This window comes from Zeus faber (genome assembly GCF_960531495.2).
Source record: "Zeus faber genome assembly, chromosome: 11".
In the NCBI taxonomy this organism is placed as follows: Eukaryota; Metazoa; Chordata; class Actinopteri; order Zeiformes; family Zeidae; genus Zeus; species Zeus faber.
In genome coordinates this window covers 15,142,904-15,164,186 of record NC_137205.1, presented here as the reverse complement: position 1 = coordinate 15,164,186, position 21,283 = coordinate 15,142,904, and the positions used below count along the sequence as shown (strand labels likewise).

General features: G+C 42.7%; 1 protein-coding gene across 1 annotated transcript in view; it reads right to left on the bottom strand.

Moving 5' to 3' along the window:
• The window catches only part of asic2 (acid-sensing (proton-gated) ion channel 2), a gene marked incomplete at both ends in the record, with an annotated part of 331,233 nt that overhangs the window by 13,284 nt on the left and 296,666 nt on the right, over nt 1–21,283 (bottom strand). Inside the window, one exon of the mRNA XM_080009943.1 lies at nt 6,498–6,648. Within this exon, the coding sequence (XP_079866069.1) occupies nt 6,498–6,648 (151 nt within the window). The remainder of the gene's footprint in view (nt 1–6,497; nt 6,649–21,283) is intronic.

Genomic DNA, 21,283 nt, shown 5'->3' with positions numbered 1-21,283 from the left:
GGACATCATACAAGACCAGATCTTTTGCTCTTTGACTGCAATGGGGGAATCGCAAAGATAATAGAAGAGTGGAGGAAAATATCGTTTCACGCCCAGCAGTGTTTTTTTTCCACTCATGCATGCTGTTTGACAGAATGGGAAATTGAAATTCCTGTTATAGACCACAGTTTGTCAATGAATTCCAGCTTTGGAGACAAAGCGATGGGCCTTCGGGTTTTCTTTCAAAATACTTGTAAAAATAACACATTTTCATGGTAAAAATAACCCATTTTCTGCTTTCCCTTGTTCACACACAGGTGCTGTAGTACGGATTTAGTCTGTCTGATAAAAGGACTTTCATGTAGACATTATGTTCCCACAACATCCTCTCTCTCTCTCTCTCTCTCTCTCTCTTTCGCTCTCTCTATTTCTTATATACACACATCAGAAATCTTGAGGACGGGAAACTTTTAGTCTTTTTAGTCCTGTATGATGTTATGATGAGACAAAAATATGGAGAACATGCGTGTCCCGATCTGATCTGTGACAACCCTTTGCCAGGCAGTCTTTCGATTCCGTGTTTTATCTGACAAGATCAAATGGTGGGGCTGGAATATGATTTCCTTTTACATTTTCAAACCCAAGATTCATTCATCTCTAATTACATTTAAAAAAAAAAAAAACTCCTCTTCAGCTCTGCTTTTAAGAATTAACATTTCTATTCTGTCGTCATTGCTGGACGGAACAGATAAATGTCCAGAGGCTGATCATTAAATTGCTCAGTCGACGGGCTTCAAACTGAGAAAGTTGACCTCTGATTGTTTTTTGCGTTTCTGCATGACAGTTTGTGCGTGCGCCATGTGTGTAGCTGTAGCGCCAGCCAGCCTTCTGATCTTGTGATGATCAAGAGGATCACCATTAAGGCTGTTTGTTGTGCGTGACTGAGACTTCAGAGGGGTTGCGGAATACATTTGCAGTTGCCGAACATTTCATCACCAGCACAGTTTTTAATCCCAATAACTTATTTATCAGGAATCAAATGTAAAAGTCTTCAACAAAACAAGAAACGCTAATTAAATCGAATTGCTATCTACAATTAAAAAAAAAAAAAAAAAATGATCCATGACATCATTTCGATAAAGCGGTTTTGACAGAGGCTAAAATTGTGTGTTTTTCTCCTTGCGCATTTCAGAAAAAAATCCATCAGGAGAAAATAAGTGGGGGTAAAGGTTGAGGCTTGTTTATGTGTGTGTGTGTGTGTATGTGTGTGTGTGTGTGCGTGTGTGTGTGTGTGTGTGTGTGCGCAAGCCTAGCAAATCCAGCAGGACCAATAACATCAGGTATTGTTTGTTTCCCCAGAGGGCTTATAGATGTTAGGCCCGGGGTCACTCCATTCTTCAGCCCCGGCACGGGAACATTCTGCCCTGTTTTCCACAATCTGTTTTCCACAATCTTGTGGAAAACAAGGGCTCTGGTCTTGTTTTCCACAGGACCAGAACCCTCCAAGACTCCATCTTGGTCCCCCATGTTCCAGGCCTATCTGATGTCTTAAATGCACCTAATGCAGCTTGTTGTGTTAGGGTCGCGCCGGCCCTCGCTTTCGCGCTCCGGAGCGATCCATCATTTGAAGACACAAGGTTATCTGGTGTCGCTCGAAGAGGAATCGCGCGTCTGCTAATGCTGTATGGTAAACATGCACACATACAAGAACAAATACGCAACTGTGGTTCTTATTTATCATTGTTATACAAAACAAACCTCAGCACCAATTGAGGGACTGTTCAGGTAGGTGTTGATCCAACTCAATCGTTTGAAGTGAGATTTACTATATTGTACTTATTAGAGCTAATCACACTAATTTTGTCATATTATTATTATTGTCATCATATTTTAACGGATATTTTAAACCAATGTTATAATGATAAATACAACATTTTCATCAGTTGGGTTGAGGCAAATGAACTGTCGTCCCAAATATTTGTTACAATATTTATGTCCTTTCTTCAAGGTTCAAGTGCATCATTACACTATTATAAGCTTAAAATATTATAGTGTTAAGAAATGAACATGAAGTACATTTCAATTGTAAACCGCAATTATTTGTAAGACAGTCAATGCTGTGGCAGCTTGGAGGAGTCACATGCTTTCAGAGGTCAAGATTGCAGAGAATTAGGATTAGCACAAACTACGATTAGAAAAACTATCAGGAAGGATTTCGTGCAGATAATGCATTCCGTCAATAAATTGCTGTTGAAAAAATTGCTGGTATTGACAATGAAAACGGAAACGTACAGCTCTGCTCGGCTGCTTTAAAGTTAATAGTACACCGCATTTGACGGAGGGGGAATCCGCTTCACACGCTGAACGACAAGCTGAGGGGCGGGGTTCACGCGGCACTGAGGTCATAAAGAGGATCCGGCCTCGCGCAGAAACAAGAGCTCTTCAGATAGTACAACAGCTACGACTTCCAAAACACACAGACGGATCCGCTCTCGAAAGAACACATGAATGAGGCGGGGCCGAGTCAACTATTGACATAAAAGAAATTGGATGAAGTCTTCAGAAGTCAGGCACCACAGAAAGATACTTATAATGGGTTCTAAATCTCTCTTTTCACATTTGATGCCGAAAACAGATTCATTGGTTGGTAAACAAAATAATTAGCCGGAGAGATGAAGCACTTAGCGAGAGGCTTCAAGCTTGCGCAATAATACACAATAAGACCTGACGGATGCTCCCCTATTCCACGTACTATTCCAAAATAAATATCTTCTTGATGTGTTTGGACGTTTCCAAGAGGTTGTGCGGGGGTTTTCAGTTTCAGCTTTGATGAAGTGGAAACCGCAACACAACCGTTTTTATTGGAAAGAACCGGCAAAGAGTTTGTTTGACGGTAAACCCCTCAGATGAGACAAGCAGAACAGGAAAGAAATCTATGACTCCCCCCCCGCCCCCAAAAAAAAGAAACCCAAACTGTTCGATGTAGGCTACCTACATACTGTTGAGGTAAATACTGCGTGTAGAATGGAGGACGTTTGAAATCCTTTTAGAAATCTTTTCCCTTCGCACTTGAGGATAGATCCATCTTCCTCCGGAACATTTAAACGATACGGTCAAAACTTGAGAAGCGGGCGAGGGAAACATGGACTGCTGCCCTCGGTATTTAAAAAGAAAATTCCAGGTTTGCTGAACCAAAATGAGACCCTATCACTTGACACCTGTGATTTTCCTTCGATTTTTTATTTTGGGCACTTCACATGATAGACACACAAAATATTTTATTATTATTATTATTATTTCCATACGTTTATTATAATTTCTCTTTCTACACACGACATTCGACATCATAACGCACATACACTAAGTTAACTAACATTAACATGTAGGTTTTGTTTTACTGATGGAATTCTAGCAGTTCATTGTTTAGCTGGTCAGGTTCCAGACTCCACCCTCGCCGGCCTCCTCCCTCCTCCGTCGCTTAGTGGTCTCCGGGCGTTCGTCTCAGTTGCTACCCCTCTCACCCCCAGCGCCTCCGTGGTGGAACAAGCACCCCGCTGGTGGCAGCACGGCCGAATCCCTCCCCATCTTCCGTCGCGTACCCGAATCGTCCTGACCCCATGAGTGCCTTTCTTCCCATTACTGTCCAACATACTTTGATTAAAAAAAGATATATATATACACTCTCTCTAACTCGAGTCTGGGAGTTTTCTTAACGTTTGTCTGTCTTGCAGAGGGGATTGGCGCACGGGCTTGTGAGCAGCCCAGCAGTGGAACGTCATTCCTCCTGCGCCGGAGAGGATCATTATTATCCGCATTATTATAATAATAATATGCTCAGTTGTTATATATAATGGTGGCCAGCGTGCCGTTTTATGAAATGGAAGATAAAAACTCTCATCATGTTGGCGCACTACGGCCAGAAAGACTCCGTCTCCCTCCCTAAACCCTTACCTGTGGGCAGAGACTCCCACATTTATATTTTATATACATTATATTCTCTCTACATTACCGCTGTCTCCATGATTCAAGGACGAGCCAGGGTGGGTTAAATACAGAGGCCTCATTTCACCGGCCACCATCCAAAGCATGTGAAGGTTGTAAAGATTCTTCTTCTTCTTATTTTGAGTTTTGCAAATATCCTGTTTCCCTGCACTTTGGTTTTGCCACACGTTATAATTTGTGCATATTATGATGCCTGAGGGGTAGGGGATCCTTCGCACTGCCCTAAACAAAAATACCATTCAAATGACTTACAACAGCGTTTTTGTTATGTTTCATTTGTGAACTAGCTTGTATCCAACCAACTTTTTAAAGAGCGGAAGAAAATATTTCCCAAAGTTAAAACCAAAGTGAACGAGGCGGCTGCTTAATTTATAGGCTGAGTGAAATGACAGTGTCAGTATGCATGAGAGTGCATGAGAGCTCATGTGTTGCTGGTATTCAGTGTGCCGCCTTTATATAGTTTATTATTCATTGTGTGACGTGTATGTAGTTATGCATTTTGCTGCACCATGTTTTATTCATGCAGCGCGTCCCTTTTCGTACAGTACATGTCATTATGTCAGGAAGACTAACCTTGTTTGATAGGTTTCGCTTTGGAAGGTATCTTTTTGCGTGTTTTGCGTTGGAAAACCGCATGAATTGATGAGGCGATTGAGCACAGCTGCACTTCCACCCTTTTCAAGCTGCAGAAAGGTCCGCACAGAACATGCTCACCGACAGGCGAGACAGGTCTGTGAAGCTGATCTACGACCCAAGACCTTCCGACAACAAAGCCGGCCATCCACAGCCGTAACCAGACGTGTAAATATGGAAGATGGATATACATCATGTGACACAGTCAATCCCCACATGAAAGGGAAGTAAGACTTCTGAGAGTGTGTGTGTCTGTATGTGTGTGTGAGAGATTGCTGAATTGGTATTCAGTCCATGGCTGTTAGGAAGTTAAGTGCTTCCATCTCTCCTCAGCACCAGATGGGTCTTCACTTGGGAGGCTGATTGAGGAGGACACACACCGCCACTGTTTTTCTTAAGCTAATAAGTGTTTTCTAAGTTATTTTGTGAAATTAACTTGAACCGGTAGTGGTGAAGGTGGAAGTTTGGACAAGAGAATATTGAAAAGCATTAAGATACCTCTTCATGAGTTTAGTTTCCAGGCCAACTTAAATAAGTGATTTACTCCATAATGGCTTTTTCCCCAATGATCAACTACAAGAGCCAGTTACAAGAGCAGCCAGTCCGATGGCCATTCCACTCTGACAGACATCCCTCTAAAAACGCTCAATATGAGGCTCCAACAAGGTCGTCTGTGGTGGAAGAAAGATATGCTTGTCATTCATGAAGTATTATTTTGAAAGGAGCTGTTTAAGAAATGGTAGAATGAAAAGGTCTACATGTACAAGGTCACGAATCTCTATGTTAACGATTTGTTTTTACATTATACTGATTCTGTTTGGGTCTCTCTCCCTCTCTCCCTCTCTCAGTGACCGCACGGGAAGCTCTGTGCTCATTTTGCCCAACACTCCATAACAGACACTATGCCATTAAGTGTACCTCGTGCAATAGTATTTGAGGCCAAAAACCCACAATCAACTTTATCGTTATTTCATTGGACCTGAGGCCCTCTGTTCTGGACGGTCAGGTGAAGAGAGGAGCATGGGTGGTCACCAGCCAGGCAGTCCTGGAAAGCCCAAATTAACCAAATCTTGAGGGCATGTCCAGCAGACGAGCCAGTGCTCAAGGATTTAAACTCCCATTGAAGGGAGAACTGCTCCCATTTCTCTGAGAGAGGGTTACAACTTGGACTGAGAAAAGCTCCCGTGCAGAGTGCAGCTCTGGCCGTGTCACCACCACACAGGACCACACAGCCCCTGGGACTGCCCGGCAATTCTGTCCCCATGGGACTGCCAAAGCTGGTGGAGCCAGGGGGAGCTGTGCAAGGACCTACACCTCTCGCAGGTGGCAACTGAGAACCGCTTGACTGCTACTTCCTGTTCATCATCCAAACTGCTTCCATCTCAACAGTGTGTGCTTTTCAGTCAGGTGCGAAATCTTGAACTTACCACAATTCGAGGTTGCCCTGTCTACGTCACATCTTTGTTAAAGAGTATTGATCTCCTAGTCTAGTCTGTTTTTTTTTTTTCCTCGGTCAATGCTGTTGTGAGGAGGCCGTTCACTTCAGCACTGTCTCGCTTATCTTGGTTCATTGTATTTGGGTCTTTGTGAATAAATGCTCATTGATCGTCTGGTGACACTGCTCGTTTCCTCGCGTTTGGATCCAGTTTGGTTTGTGCGGCCCCCAAACTGTCGCTGAGCACTACTGCCACCTGAATTAGTGGTCTTTTGAAAATAGATGGCTGGGTGGACAGGGAAAAACCGACCAAGATTTTTTTTAATCATGTGTCAAAGGATCTAATAATAGCTTTGAAAAAAGGAATTGAAATAACTCTGGAAAGTTGTCAGATTTATCCACTCTGAAGACCGCTTGATGTGTTTAATAAATCACTGAAGGTTTCTACCTGTATCCCCCCATACTGGCAGGTACTCGTCCTGCTGAATGTCCAGCATGATCTCCAGGCCGTTTCCTGTCCCTCCCTTCATGGTGCTGCGGAGGGTCTTCCCCTCCTCCGCAGCATTGAACATGTAGCATTTCCCATACCGGGTAAATACCTGTGAAAAGAGAGAGGGAAGGAGGGAGAGATGGGGGGAGAGGCCGTGAGTGACTGGACACACAAGCGTGCGACACAAAAATGCAACATGGCTTCGGTACAGCACGCTGCTGTAAATTGAGTCAGAGTGAAACGATCGATAAAATCAAGAACATACATTTTAACCTTGAATTTCATTGATTCGGTATTTTTGAAACAGAAACGTGGCCATGAAGAAATTATGATGATGATGATGATGATGATAATGATGATGATGATGATGTTGAAGTTATAAGTTAGAATGGCGCATAGTTCTTGTGAAGAAGGCGTGTGTGTCTGTGTGTGTGTGTGTGTGTCTAACACATGCAAACATGCAAATGAGATTGCAGTTGTGAGCTTTCCTCTCATGAATAATAACGACCTTAACAACCATTGTGTTCAACGTCTGAGTGATTGAACAGCCCATGTCGACCGAAGGCTGTTTTATCATAATACCACATGAACATTATACACTTTGTGGAGCGTCCTTCAGGGAATCCCTTGCAATGCTATCAAGATTAAAACCCATTAATGCGGTATCCTCACCGGACCAAACAGGTGATTTACTTATTTTCATATCACGGCGTGTCACACTGTTGTACAGTTGCCCCTCATTACTGACAGTAGCGTTAAATTAATGTGAGTGATAACCCGGCCGACGCTGCGCTGTCACCGGGTGATTTTGGGTCGGAGGAATACCAAGTACCACATTAATCGTGCCTCTCCGCCATAATACAGCCGCTCGCAGATATCGATGCGGCTTGCCACGCACAGATATGAACCCCCGTCTTATAAATGGCGTGCAAGGAATTGCCGGAGCAATGCGAAAAAAGGAACTCGGCATAAATATTCATGGCAGGGTATGAGCACTCCTCATTTTCAAATACCAGGTTTGGTTCTTTGTTAAATTTATTGATTACGTTTTTAGTGGGGAAGTGGGGGGGAGCGGGTAGGGCAGTGACAAACACAGATGTGTGCACACACTCTGAGACTATTGGGCTTCGTCCAATGTGCAGCAGCTATCTCGCTGTGTCAGCGGGTTTCTGGTGACACTCACCATAATAATCACACAAAAAATATTCAATTAGCATTTTGGCACATGTGTTAAACCTCTGGGCTCTACCTTGATTTCACCTGAATGAAAGGGCTTCCTGTTGATGGCATAGATTTGTGTCATTTAAACAGCTGTCTGAGGCGGTTAAGTGGTGCATTTAACCCATGGCACTTCATTGGGCAGATAACATTGAATGTAATTATCGGTCATTCGTTGTGTCTTTTTGCTCATTACATATCTGGACATGAGACAATAATGTGTGTGTGTGTGTGTGGGCGTGTGAGTGTGTGTTTCGGGTGGCGGTTGCTGACAGGAAGGAATTTTCCTCCGCTGTAAGAGGCGGTTGAGGCCGACTTTGGCCTCTCTCTCTCTCTCTCTCTCTCTCTCTCTCTCTCTCTCTCTCTCTCTCTCTCTCTCTCTCTCTCTCTCTCTCTCTCTCTCTCTCTCTCTCTCTCTCTCTCTCTCTCTCTCTCTCTCTCTCTCTCTCTCTCTCTCTCTCTCTCTCTCTCTCTCTCTCTAGCTCCCTCTCACATCGCATTTCTGTCTCTCTCCCCCTCTCTGTCTCCCCCCTTCATACTTATATTGGGAGGAACTGCTTCCTGGAGGACACTGACAAGCCATCTTTTACTTCCGCTTTCACCCAATCTGATGATGTCTGACAGACGGGGCCGGGGCTATGGTCAACATCCCCGTCGGACTTCGGGCACGCGGAAAAGGAATCATTTTCAGCCGCTGGATGACAAAACTGCAAACAAACCCTTTGACAATGTGCTTCTGTGCTTTCAGGAGGGCCTGCCTCTGACCCAGATACAGCGTCTTTTCACAGACACCCCCAGCCCCCCATCTCCCTTCACCTCTCTTATTTGCTGCCTCAGGTGAAGCTGTCAGATGGAGGTAAGTAATGAGTTGTCAAACCAGTCCAGAACCGCAAGATGTAGCGGTAGAGACAGCTCTGCGCTTCCTCCCGAATTATGAAAACAAAACAAAAAAAACAACGGTATAGCACTTGACAGATTCAACAAGAACATTGCTTTCCTGATGCGGCTTAGGCATAATGAGGACCATTAGCGCCCGCATTAGTAGCCTTGTCGATATTGTTGCACTATTGTCGGCGACTGACATTGAGGTGTGGCTCGGTCGATGAACACCAGGCGATACCGATTTAGTCAAAGCCAAACAATATTAGCTCTTTACTTAGCCAACCATACAGTCTGTCCTTATCCGGAGTGTTTCGCAGAGAGTCTACACCAGCCATGTTTCTTCCAGGGATACGGGATATTGTTCTTCAGTAGGCAGAAGGATACTTATCGTTATAAACATTTCACACGATTAAATCCAAATGTAAATAAAGTATAAAAATGACTTTCCTTTACGCCACCCTTTCACACATAATGTCCAATATAATTGTAGGTGCAAAGTCCATAGCTTGCGCAGTGAAACTGTATGCGCAATTATTAATACTCGCAGCCTGGCGAGAGGCGCTCCTCAATGGTTTTCGCTGTCTCTGCTGCTGTTCACGTGGCGGCGTGAGATGTTTACAGATGAAGTCAGAACTCGAAAAGCCAAAGGAGTCAAAATCGGTCGCTGTCCGACATTACATGATGATACTGCGTCCAAATCGAAGGTCAGCAGAAAAGAGCCCTGACATCTAAAACTCCCAATTAAACGTCGTTGGACGGACAAAAACATCCATCCCCCTCATTAGTATGCGCTCGTGCACGCGTGCATGTCTGGCAGCACAGAGTTGCCCAACATGATGTGAGCTAGCCCGAGCACACCCTCCCACAAAGTAGAAGTTAAGGCTCATTAGCGTGGATTCTTGTCTCTCTGAAAGGTCAGTCGCTGGCTTTAGACGCCGACAAATCCGATTCCGAGAGACACCACTGGCTAATGCCGGGACGAAGATGTGACTGAATGTGTACACACTCGAATAAAGAAAATCTCTGACGATTGGGACATGCTGTAACGGTTGCGTTTATGCCATCTTTCCTTGCCTCTAGTGCGTCTGCCCCCCCAGGCCTGTGCTTCACCACATCCACGGAGCTCTTCCATTGTGGGTTTTATCTCGCTGTTTTCCTCTACACTTCTACTCTGGTATCTCTGCTTTGCAAGTGGCCTGCTATCGTCCCCTGCCAACCAACCAACAGGTTATTTTTATTTCTGTATTTCCACTCTTCTTGGCCCTCTGTTTATCTCCTTCTGTCAGTGTGACGTCTGACCATTCCGTTCAGGCCGGGGAAAGGCCCCGAAGTGTGGAGCATATCGCTAAAGACCTCCTTTTTTTTCTCCCTACGTTTCCATAGAGACAAGAGTAGAGGAGTGTCCAAACCCAGAAGTCCTGTCACACACCTTTGTTTTGCCCTCACTCACCACCTTTACAGCTTCTGATGCGGCGGGAGCGAGAACGTTTTTTTTTTTTTTCTTTTGTCATACATTAGCTACCAGGATGGTCGATCGGAGATGGCACATCTTTTCCATTGAGATAAAGTGGCTGTGAAGGTCAGATAAAGCCGCAAACATCGCACGATCAATCAATCGCACGGGCGAGGCAATTCTTTTTTATTCATATTGAATACGAGTGATCTTTCTCTTTCGTTTGCTGCCATCAATGCTGTCACAACCTGCCAGTTTGCATATTTATGCCACGAGAGCGTCCCAAATTTGTATTCACAAAACAAAAGGCTGTCACAATCAAATTTGTATTTATTTTCTGCTTTCCGCTCCACTTTCACCTCCTCGTATTCCTGTTTTCATTACAGAACAACCACGTCGGAAGACATTCCTCTCGCTCAGCCGGGCTCCTCCGCTTGTAGGCTGGGGGGCCCAAAGTCTAAAGCCGCGAGGAGCAAATCGAAAGTATCGGGCGGTGGTAGCCGACCGGTTTTATCACTTCTTTCTCAGCAGTGCCGAGTTCTCCGGCTTAAGTCACATTTGCATAAACTGTCTATTGTAACGCGCCGTTATTGTTTGACAAATCTCATTCCATTGTGGTGGAATTTAACGAGCCTTTCATGGTGAACTACAAAGGGAAGAGGTGGAAAGGCAGAGACGGAGTCAAATATATTCATGTGACAAAACGAGAGGGGTTTTCAGAGAGATGGAGAGTGGTATAACGTTATATTTTTGTTTTTTTTTAAATTTGGTTGCAAGACGGACATTTTTCGGTGCCGCCCTCTCAGCAGTGATGGCGGTGCTTAAAGTGGTTGTAATGCGGCTAGGATAAATAATGCAGATCGCTGCCATGTAAATGATGGAGCCGGCATCGAGCACAAGGGGCAGGAAAACACACACACACATATGTATCCACACACACACACACACACACACACACACACACACACACACACACACACACACACACACACACACACACACACACACACACACACACACACACACACACACACACACACACACACAGCACTATATTATCATTTCAAATCAAAGAGGTACTTAACCTCCTTTTATGTTGTTCTTTTAACCCACAGAGAGTTTGGGTGAGGTGTGGTGGGAATGGAACTCAGAGTACATCATCTGCTGCTACTACCCTGCTGCATATCCGCCAAGGCTTCTGTAAATTCTATACATTAGAATGCATGATACTGGTGCACATCCATATACAGTATATAATATTTAAATATAGGCAATTTGTATCTTTAAAATACAAAAATACATGCATAAAAGACGATTTTTGATGAATTTATATTTTCTAAGCAATACTAACTTGATGAAGGCGTGTTTGAAGTGTGACATGAAGTGCAATTGTCTAATTGTCTGCGAAAAATGTTGGTAACAACCTACTACACCATGTTTTCAGTATGTACTATTGTATTATCCACCCAAGCTACAGTATGAAAAATATTTCTCTACTTCTCTCCTAAAAGATTTGACCTCGGTTTTATAATCATACTGTGACTCCGGTAAGATCATATTCAGTAAAAAAACTATGATTTAATTATTATCAACATGATATCATTCATCATCTTCAGGGATATGGTTCATGAAGGTCGGCTTATCAGGTACCAAACTGCTCTCTTGGGCTGATGCTCTTCCGGTTCCTGTACAGTAGTTCACCGCTTAAATGATAAATGAAGCTGCAAACTAGCATTCTAGATTACACCTGGTCCTTGTTCCTGACCCACGCAAGACGATGCTGACCTTCTAATTCGACAGGTTGATTTGCACATAGACCGGGAGCCGGCACTAGGGACAGAGAGAGCATCAAAATGAGCTCTGTGACTTGAATGTTGAATGTTGAATGTTGAAATTTAATGAAAGATTAATGAGAAAAAAAATGAAATTAGGTGCGTGGGCACGGAAATACATCCACAAGACACAACACACGTGTCCATAGCAACCATCAAACCGCCAATACAGGGCCAGTGTGGAATACTTAAATTACTATAAATAATCATTTGTTATGACATATTCTGGAAAAAGTAGTATTTTATGTACAAAAATATTTTATATATTATATTTGATCTTATAAATAAATATACACAGAGACATACACACATATATATATATATACATACATACATACACACACACACACACACACACACACACACACACACACACACACACACACACACACACACACACACACACACACACACACACACACACACACACACACACACACACACACACACGCAAATGTGCAAAAAGTGTAGAGAAGGTAAGTAATAACAAGGAGCGCTGAGAGAAACATCTCTCCAATGGCGAAAAGTTAATTAAAACCCAGCAAGTGAACTGGGTCCATCAGACGCTGTCCTGTGTGGGGAGTGTTTGGTGTAATAGGAGTTTAGTTTGGAGAGGCTTTCACCTCTGCAGGGACATCCTCATCGATTAACATGCTGCCCGTGGACGCTGGTTGTTATGTTCAGCGATGCCTGCCGCACTCACATCCTATCTGCTACATCCAGCTTCGCATCTCAGATTACCTGAGATTACTTTTCCCCTCCGTCGTCCTTTAAATATCCTTCTGCTATAAGTAACAGGGAATCCGACCTGGCTATGAAACAAAGTTTTGCCGACTTTCAAGTGTGCTAGCGAGTCAGTCGGCCCTATTCCGTTTTCCCATGCGTCAGTTATTTTGGGTTGTTTTCCCTGGTTCGCCGCATGGCGGGTGGTATATTTGACTTGGCAGTGGAAGTAGTGGAAGAGTCATTCAGTGGATCAGTTAACTGATCCTGGAGTCCTGTGGTGTAATCCATCATCATATACTGAGCTCGCTTGTTGGTCAGTATGAAGGTCCAGCTGAAGGCTAGAAGTCAAGTCAAGCTTGAAATTGATGCCTCTGCTGTGATTTGTAAGTGAAATAATAAAGAAATTGCCTCACGCACCCACATTTTAAGCCCGCAAAAATCCGCTTTCATCCAAAATTAAACGTAATTTAGAGGCAATGTTAGAAATGTGGCAACAAATATAATGCAAATTTGACGTGAAAATAAGCAGGTTCCCATGTTCATTGCCAATAAAGGGCTCTTCTTCATACGGTGGATCTATTTTCATTCTATTCTAGACTTATTATACTATGACAGTAGAATAAAACTCCCAAAAAAAGAAAACTGTTAATCCAAATTATTTGTGCAACAATTAATCGTCGGCTACAACGGAATGGCTGGGACTGCTCTACCGAGAACATAGAAGAGCTAAATTGAATTTCCCATTCCCTTTCTGCTGCTTGATTGTCTTCCGTATTCAACAATGTACGGCTGGACCTCTTAGAGTTCATCTGGCGTGCCGGATTAAAATATAGATACCTCCTCAATGCTGAATAATTAATACTTGAACACCCTTTCATCACACATGCAGAGAAAGAAAGAGAGAAAGAGAAAGAAAGAAAGAAAGAAAGAAAGAAAGTTCTTGCACCTCTAGGGTAGTGCGTCAGTATATCCAGCGTGAGGAAGGTGTCCAAATCGAGCCACAGAGGACAGCGCTTACCCTGGCCTCATCACTCACATCAAAAACTCCCACTCATTATTTTTAATAAGGCGTCTCCTCACCGAGGCCCCGCTACGCCTCACCTGTCCCCGCGTTAGGGTTGACTAATGGGCCAAGGGGCGGGGAAAGCGTGACAGGTTGTAATCACCGACAGGGAACCATCTATTCGGCCACACGCCGGCTCAGGCTTGCGGACTTTGCGAGAGGACGTCGGATTTGCTCTGCCGCTGTGACAGGTTTTCCCGACGTCGCCACAAGGACGAGGGTGATCATCTCCAGCGTGTCCTTGGTGTTTGTTAGAGAACTGCTGCCTATGGGGACACAACTGCTATGTGCCCCTATTAGGAGGTACAGGGCATGATTGGCACAACTTTCATCTACAGTACACGCTTTTATCCACAGTAAGCTTCACTGATGTATGAGAGCTGGCAACATGGTGAAGCTTCCTGAAACACTGATGGATACCAGTCCATTGACATTCAAGCACAGTGTGTGGGAGTTTCCAAAAGAAGACAGAGCGGTGGATGTTGAAAGAGCCCATTAGCACAATTGAGGTTTGAAACAGCAGCAGCAGCAGAGAACCTAAAATCCTCACCTGATGTCAGCTCTATGGATATGTTAGCCAACATGAGCATCAATAACATGGATACCGTTTACAGTAACAAACCTAGTCTGGCTGGGCCCGGCTGAACACCTTGCTGAATGGCGAGATTACTACTTGGCTCACACTCTTGACCAATCTGAACCAAACGTCCTTGTGAGATGGTTGTCAGGCATTTAGACCTTTGTGAGCACCCTTGGTGAGTTTCGAAGTAAGGGGTTTCTGCAATAAATGAAAATAAATAAAATAAATTAATAAATAAATAAAAGTTTAATCTTTGGCAGGTCCAAGGCCCTTAGCGAGTGCGGCTACTATGAGTGAAACACCTCAACCAGAAGAGGCATCTGAATCAAATGCACAATCCTTCTTTCCATGCTTTACGTCAACAAATGTGCGACCATCAGCGAAAATGGCGGGCGGTGGAGCGATCTACTCCAGGTAGATCATTAACCATTGAATATAAAAACCACTCATTGAATTCACTTGAGAAATGTAAACGTTAAAGTGTTTTTTTAATCCATAAAAAAAACGCAGCTCCACTGTTTATTTGTATTTGTTTACAGGCCCGTCGGGTCCGTTCCAATATGGCGGCGACGTTGACGTATCGCAGCAACGAGCCGAAGCAGTCAATGCAACGTCTATGTATATATGTCTATGATTGCGCAACCAAATAAATCTAATTAAACTAAAATAGTGACAATAGGGAGTAAGAAGAAAGAAGAAAGAAAGAAGAAGAAAGAAGCTTATCGTTGAACAAGCTTCTTTCTTCTGATTTATTTACAAAGTGGTGTTGATCATTTACACAAAGCAATAGTAAAGGGATCCAGTGGTCTTTGTGACAGCGGCACAAACAATAATACCACTTGGAAATGCTGTGACAGGGGGGATGGAAAGTTGTCTATTGCTTAAACTCCCTGTAAAGTGAATTCAGTGATTTGTTTCTAAACACATTAGAAATGAATTGCTGAAAACATGTGAAAAGACTGAACGAAGTTCTGAATTGTGGAGTAGGACCTTTAAACTGTTTCTCACCATTTTGGGGTCGGGATGTTTTGGGCGGGGCCAAATCACGACCCGACGAAGTATACGAGGTCATACTTTGCGTGGCCCTGCCCTCAACACTACATAAACGCCAGGTCTGAAATGGAGCATCAGTGGTGAAATAAGCTAAACTAAGATAAGTTAAGATCCAGGAGTTTGGGATAAAGCCCTGTTTTGGGATAAACACCTCGAGTAAAAGGTGTCTTCAGGGAGGCCATGAACTCATGCCAAGCCGGCAGCTCCCGGTATTGCGCCCACGAGAGTCTCCACTCCGCTCCCCCTTGGCAGGAATATAAATCGGCATCTATGCGCCTGGGAAAAAAAAACAAAGCCTGCCTGTTGGCTGTCGCGGCGTTTGGGTACATTAGCATTAGCTGCATGCTAATGCAGCCCTGTAGCCAGACCGCCCCGCAGCGGTGCTTTGAGGTGAGCAACAAGAGTAAGGAAGTTACTCCAATGTAAACGTTTATATATTAATACACGGTTAATGCGATTAGCCGTGGTTTCAGCATTTTCAGCGGACACATCCCTAGCATTTCAAAGCAGAGAGTAATTGCAATTTTTTCCACGATTTTGAAATCAAATTTTAGAAACTTGGCGATTTTTTTATTTTTATTTTTATTATTTTTTTTATTTTTTTTAAGGATACCAGCCCATAACTGGAACCCAAATCCTAACCATTTCCTATTTTGAAGATTTTGGCTACGCTACAGCAGAAGCAATGCAGAGGAACCCAGAACTAATAACGCAAAGTAATATAATGACCTGATAGTCGCTAGCAGCCAGGCTGGAGAGCTGTTCCAAACCTGTTGGGTAATGAGCCTGATGGTGTGAGAAATAACACAGAAAGAAACAGAAATGCTGATCAGGGAGACAGCTAATGACTCCAGAGCTCAGTTTTGTCCAAAGATAGTAAATGTGTCTGTAAAAGAGAATGGGTAAAAAATGTGTGGATCTCCCCATGATTTGTCTTCTGCCGTCTTGAGGAAAATAAAGAAAGGATTATAAGAAACGAAAAATATATAATAACAGCAAAAGAGGAGCAACAGAACTCTGGCAATTTTCAATGCCTCCATTGCTAAGCCAAATTCATCCCATAGTAGATAAAGAGACGAATGAAAGAACTGCGGCTATTGGAGGGGTTGGTAGGGTGGGGCTGTTCTTGGTCAGATCACACAGATCATCGTCTTTTTGGCTGATAACATGTGTAACAATATATACCACCACATTATCAGGATACAAGTGTTTAAGATGTGTTGCTGTTTCTGGTGAAGGTCCAATACGTCCATGCAAATTGTTCTGTGCTTGCCAGGAATTTAAATGTTAGATTTGGAAATATAAGATAAATTATCTTGTTTTAAAAGTCACTATTATGTTGTTTACTAGTTCATACCTTTGAGTTCATGGTTTATTCTTAAATGTATCATGGATATGTAATGCCTCAGTTAGTCAGGAAATCCTAAATTTGAGTGATTTACTGGGAAAACAAGCTACATTAGATAGAGTACATTCTCTATCAAGTTTAATCTTGTACATTTTTTTTGACACAAACTCAAGTTTCATTAAATCCAACACATGTAAAGTATCATCCACATCTGAGATAATCATAGACTTCCCACTGATGTACTAATTACCATTGAGGATAAGCCATTTCATAGAGCTGAAAGATTATATGATGTCCATGCCCAAAATATCTCTGAGTTTAGTCCTAACATAGTAATTGTCACTTCTGAGACAGGCCCCAGCTCTTTTTTGTTTGCAAAAAATGGTATGCTCGTTGCCTATTTCATTCTGACAAAATTCAAGTGACTGATTATGGTTTGCAAGTGATTTACAAACATTTTTAAAATTTAACTTAGAAGCCCACTGCTTAAAATAACTGTGCCTCAATTCACATGTACATAGTCCTTATAAAAGGACCAAGAGATTTGATTTGACGAGGAAGATGCAACATTAGCTTGAGGAAAAAGTTGTTTAAACTTATACAGGTGTGTGACAGTGTGATACAGTGCTGACACCAACAGGATAAGGCCTATCCGGTATATCAGGAGGTGAGTAAGGAAAACTCTGAATGGCTGAATTGAACACATCTAATTATATCTGTCCTGACAGAATAAGGTGTTTTCATACATGCTTAACGTCCATTGGTGCAACACCTTCAAAATGACATGCATTTATGTCTTGGGGAATTTGTTTGATTAGGTCAAATGCAGGAACATCCCCTAGTCTGCTCCTTCTGTTAATTCCGTAAGTGGTGTTGAGGGATCCCTTCAAGGCTTCTGTGCTTGCTTTGTCTATTTAAAGACACTGCCTCATGTGCTTCTCTAGAGTTATTCTAACAAATGTATTCTCATCAAAATGTCTTTGCTTATCCTCAAAGGTGCATTCACACTGTCTACATTTGCTATAGGCAAAACCAACACCTTCTTTGAAGCCAGCAAGATCCTGATGGGCAAGTGTGTCTCCACATAAGGCTATCACAGCACCGAACAAGTCAATTTCACCATTTGCATTTCAATCTTTACACTATTATACAGTGTTAGATCTTGTAGAACACCCCACTGAGAAATATCATAATCCTTTGAAATTGTAGTAGTAGTGTCTCGTATCGCAGTAGGAATCGTATCGCAGCTAACTTTGGCCTAAACTTCGGATCAATGTTAACTTAACTATAATACACCATTTACAATTAATTTGCAGAAGCACATGGCCCTGGGGGTTGCATATTTCAGTTTTGTCTATGTTGCAAAGTCATACAAGAATCCCTCTCTGCTTCTCTGCGGTACAGTGTTCAACATGGGTTAGGGTTAGGGTTGGAATTGGATAATAACTGCTTTAGACTTTTATGTAGCGGTACATGGAAAAAACTTTATTCTTCTGTTCTATTCTGCCATGTGCAGTAGTGGAGAAAGGATCTACGAAAGTATTAAACGTAGCTAGTGCCTCATCTCGAAGTTGAGTGGTCGTCTTGGGATGTTCTTTAAACACTCCTCTCATTCTGTCCCTCAGCATCCAGGAGAACAGTTTGGTACTGTTGCACCCCGAGATGATATTGTTGACCGTTCTCTTTGATCATTTTTAAATTAGTCTTGATTATTTATTTTATATATTTTGGATTTATTGTTTTTGTTAGTTTCTTTATATTGTATGATACGAACATTTTAAACCAGGGGACGTTCTGCCTTGGATCAGTAGAGTGGGTAGTGTAATGGAGAGAGACTGATCTCTGGTCTACTGTGCGTCTCCTGTCTCCAAACAAGAAAAATAATGCCAGTTTATTTTAGATGTATTTATTTTGAGGAGCACGGCACCCAGATGGAAGTTGAGGTAAATTAAAGCCTTGGTCACCATTTGAGGAAATACGGGTACTGTCAATAAAAAACATTTTTGAGTTTGATTTCAGTTTTTTCTTTTTTTCATCTTTATGTAAAGCAAAGCCACTACCAGCTCCTCTCGCTGTCGAGTTTGTGTGCTTCTTTCACCGCCAAATTCTTATTGAGTATTCTGCTGACGGTGTTCTGGGACATGTTCTCTGGTGGTTCTAACATCTTTTGTTCTTATGTCTTTTTAAGTTTACCTCCTGTATAATGCTTGTATTTCTAGGCTAGCAGTAATAGCCTCGCAAACATGCCCGGACTATGCTGGTCAAGCATCACATCTCTTAACAACATGTGGATGCGTAGCTAGCTATGGTTATTTTTGGCAGTTGTAGTTATGGCAATGAATAATTGCATGATTTTCTTTCTTCTTCAGGGAGGAAGAAATCACTGACCCCATTCCCTGCCCAAGAGCTATATAACAAGCTAGATAGTTGAAACTTAGCGAGTGGGTGCTACTTACAACCTCAGGCAGCGGTGTCGGCTGGTTGCTACAGGAGTGGCACATTCAGAAAAAAATCGATGCACAAAACATTTCCGACCCTAGTACATCTGATGTGAGTGTCCATCCACTTGGTGAGCATGCAATCATCAAATACAGAGGGTGTGTCCGTTTAATGTACCAATAGAATGATTTGAAACTCTGGACTCTTGCTCACAACTATCATTTCCACAGAAAACCCCCAAATCTGGACTACGACCATGTATTACATTAATGTGTCTCAGGTGCAACTTTAAACTCAAACCAACAAAAACTAAACATCTCCTAAAACTAATCTCCATCTCCATTGTGAGATGCTTCGTGAAGGTTTTTAGAGTGTTGTCTTTTTGCATCTCCACAACCATGCGGTGCAGAAAATCAAGGTGGGCTCTGATCTCCGAAATGTCTCAGAGAAGTGGATCAAGCATGTCCAGCTTCTTGTTAATATCATCCAAAACACTAACCTATACAGCGCTGGAGATTAGATCACCTGTATCAGTAGATTTTTGCTGAACTGTTCCGGTCCTTGTCCTCTTCCATCACATACTCATTATAATAATAATCAATATAATACTCAAGATCCGCCACTTTGGTTTCACGCAGTGTTTATTTTCTTTACATATATTTTGCAATTTGCTTTGTTATTTGTCTGAGTTGGAGCTGATTGTCTCCTGTACTCACTTCCGCCTTCTCACGAGATCACAGCCTGCTCCCGTCCAAGGTGGGGCCTACTTATTCCACTGGAATCAACTTATTTTAAGATTTATTTTCAAGTAAAGGGACAGATATTTTCATTAGTACTGTTTTTATACCAAGCTAATTTAAGGCGATTGACGCCTTTCCCATTGCCAGGAGAAATACCATTTCTTGTTAAATGTTTTTGTCACGTTTCACATCAGGAACACATCGGAAAAGGGGCGGGTCTTAGTTCCAGTGTGATTAGGAACAAAAGAGTAGACGAGACAGTAACTTATACAAACAACATAAAACTTTAAAAATAGAAAAAAGTATTTTGACCTGTTCAAAAGAATCAGATCGTTCCTGAACGACCAAACACTGCAGCAGAAGCACCGTGGAGTATCCATGGTGCGTGCACTGGTCCTTCGGCGGCAGGAAGTGGAGACGCTCCTCCAGTTCGGAGACCGGCTTTGGGCGGTGCTGGAGAGCTCGGAGCTCGGCAGGGAGTCTGGGGGTTCTCCACTGTGCTCCCCAAGGAGTGTTCCCCGCACTCAAAACATTTCACGGCCCCCCATGCGGGAAAAAGGTCAATAACTTCTGATTTTGATTTTAGACTCAAATTGGGATATGAAATGATCGAATTATACACGGATTTTCCTGTCTATTAACACACCAACATCCGGAACTCCAACGCACATTGCATCGTGCCGGTAAAGTGGCCAGAATTAGTGGGTCGACCTGGGTCTCCTGTTTACATCACAGCCGATTGGAGGTGGAGCCCTGTCTTTTGCAGGGTCATTTGACCCAGGACTGAAATCTGGGTTTTCCCTCTCCCACTCGTGACAGATGCCGGACGTTAGCGGGTGTTACCCGGTTTTTGGTGCAGTGGGAAAGGGGTTTAGTAGCAGTATTAAGTAATTTTCTCCTCAAACTCAGTGTTTATTTCTTATATTCGTGACAGAGGCTGTTATTTTAGTTCTCAAGTAGGCCATGTCCATATTTAGGTTTGTACAGATTATGAAAGTGCGGAGTGTAACCTTTCAAATGATGTGTCGAACACTGAAATCTGAAAATATTTGAAGAAGATATGCTTATTTGAATGTTGGTACACCTAAACTCCTCAAGCAGAGAAAATACTACTGAAATATCCTAAACTTTTTCACACTCCAGGGGCAGGTAATGGGTGGGAATAATAGCTGGTTAACTCCACCCCAACCACCCCCCACTCGACTGTCATTTTCAATGGGGTAGTCAGCTAACCCTCAGGAAACAAACTTGTACATTAAAATAAACGTTAACCATTATATATGATTTCAATAGAACAGTACAAGATAAGAAAAGTAAAAAAAAAAACCACAGAACAATAGTTAAATAAATAACTATAGTTAGTCATCTTTGTGCAGAACAGGTATAAACAGTATCTTTCACACACAATAT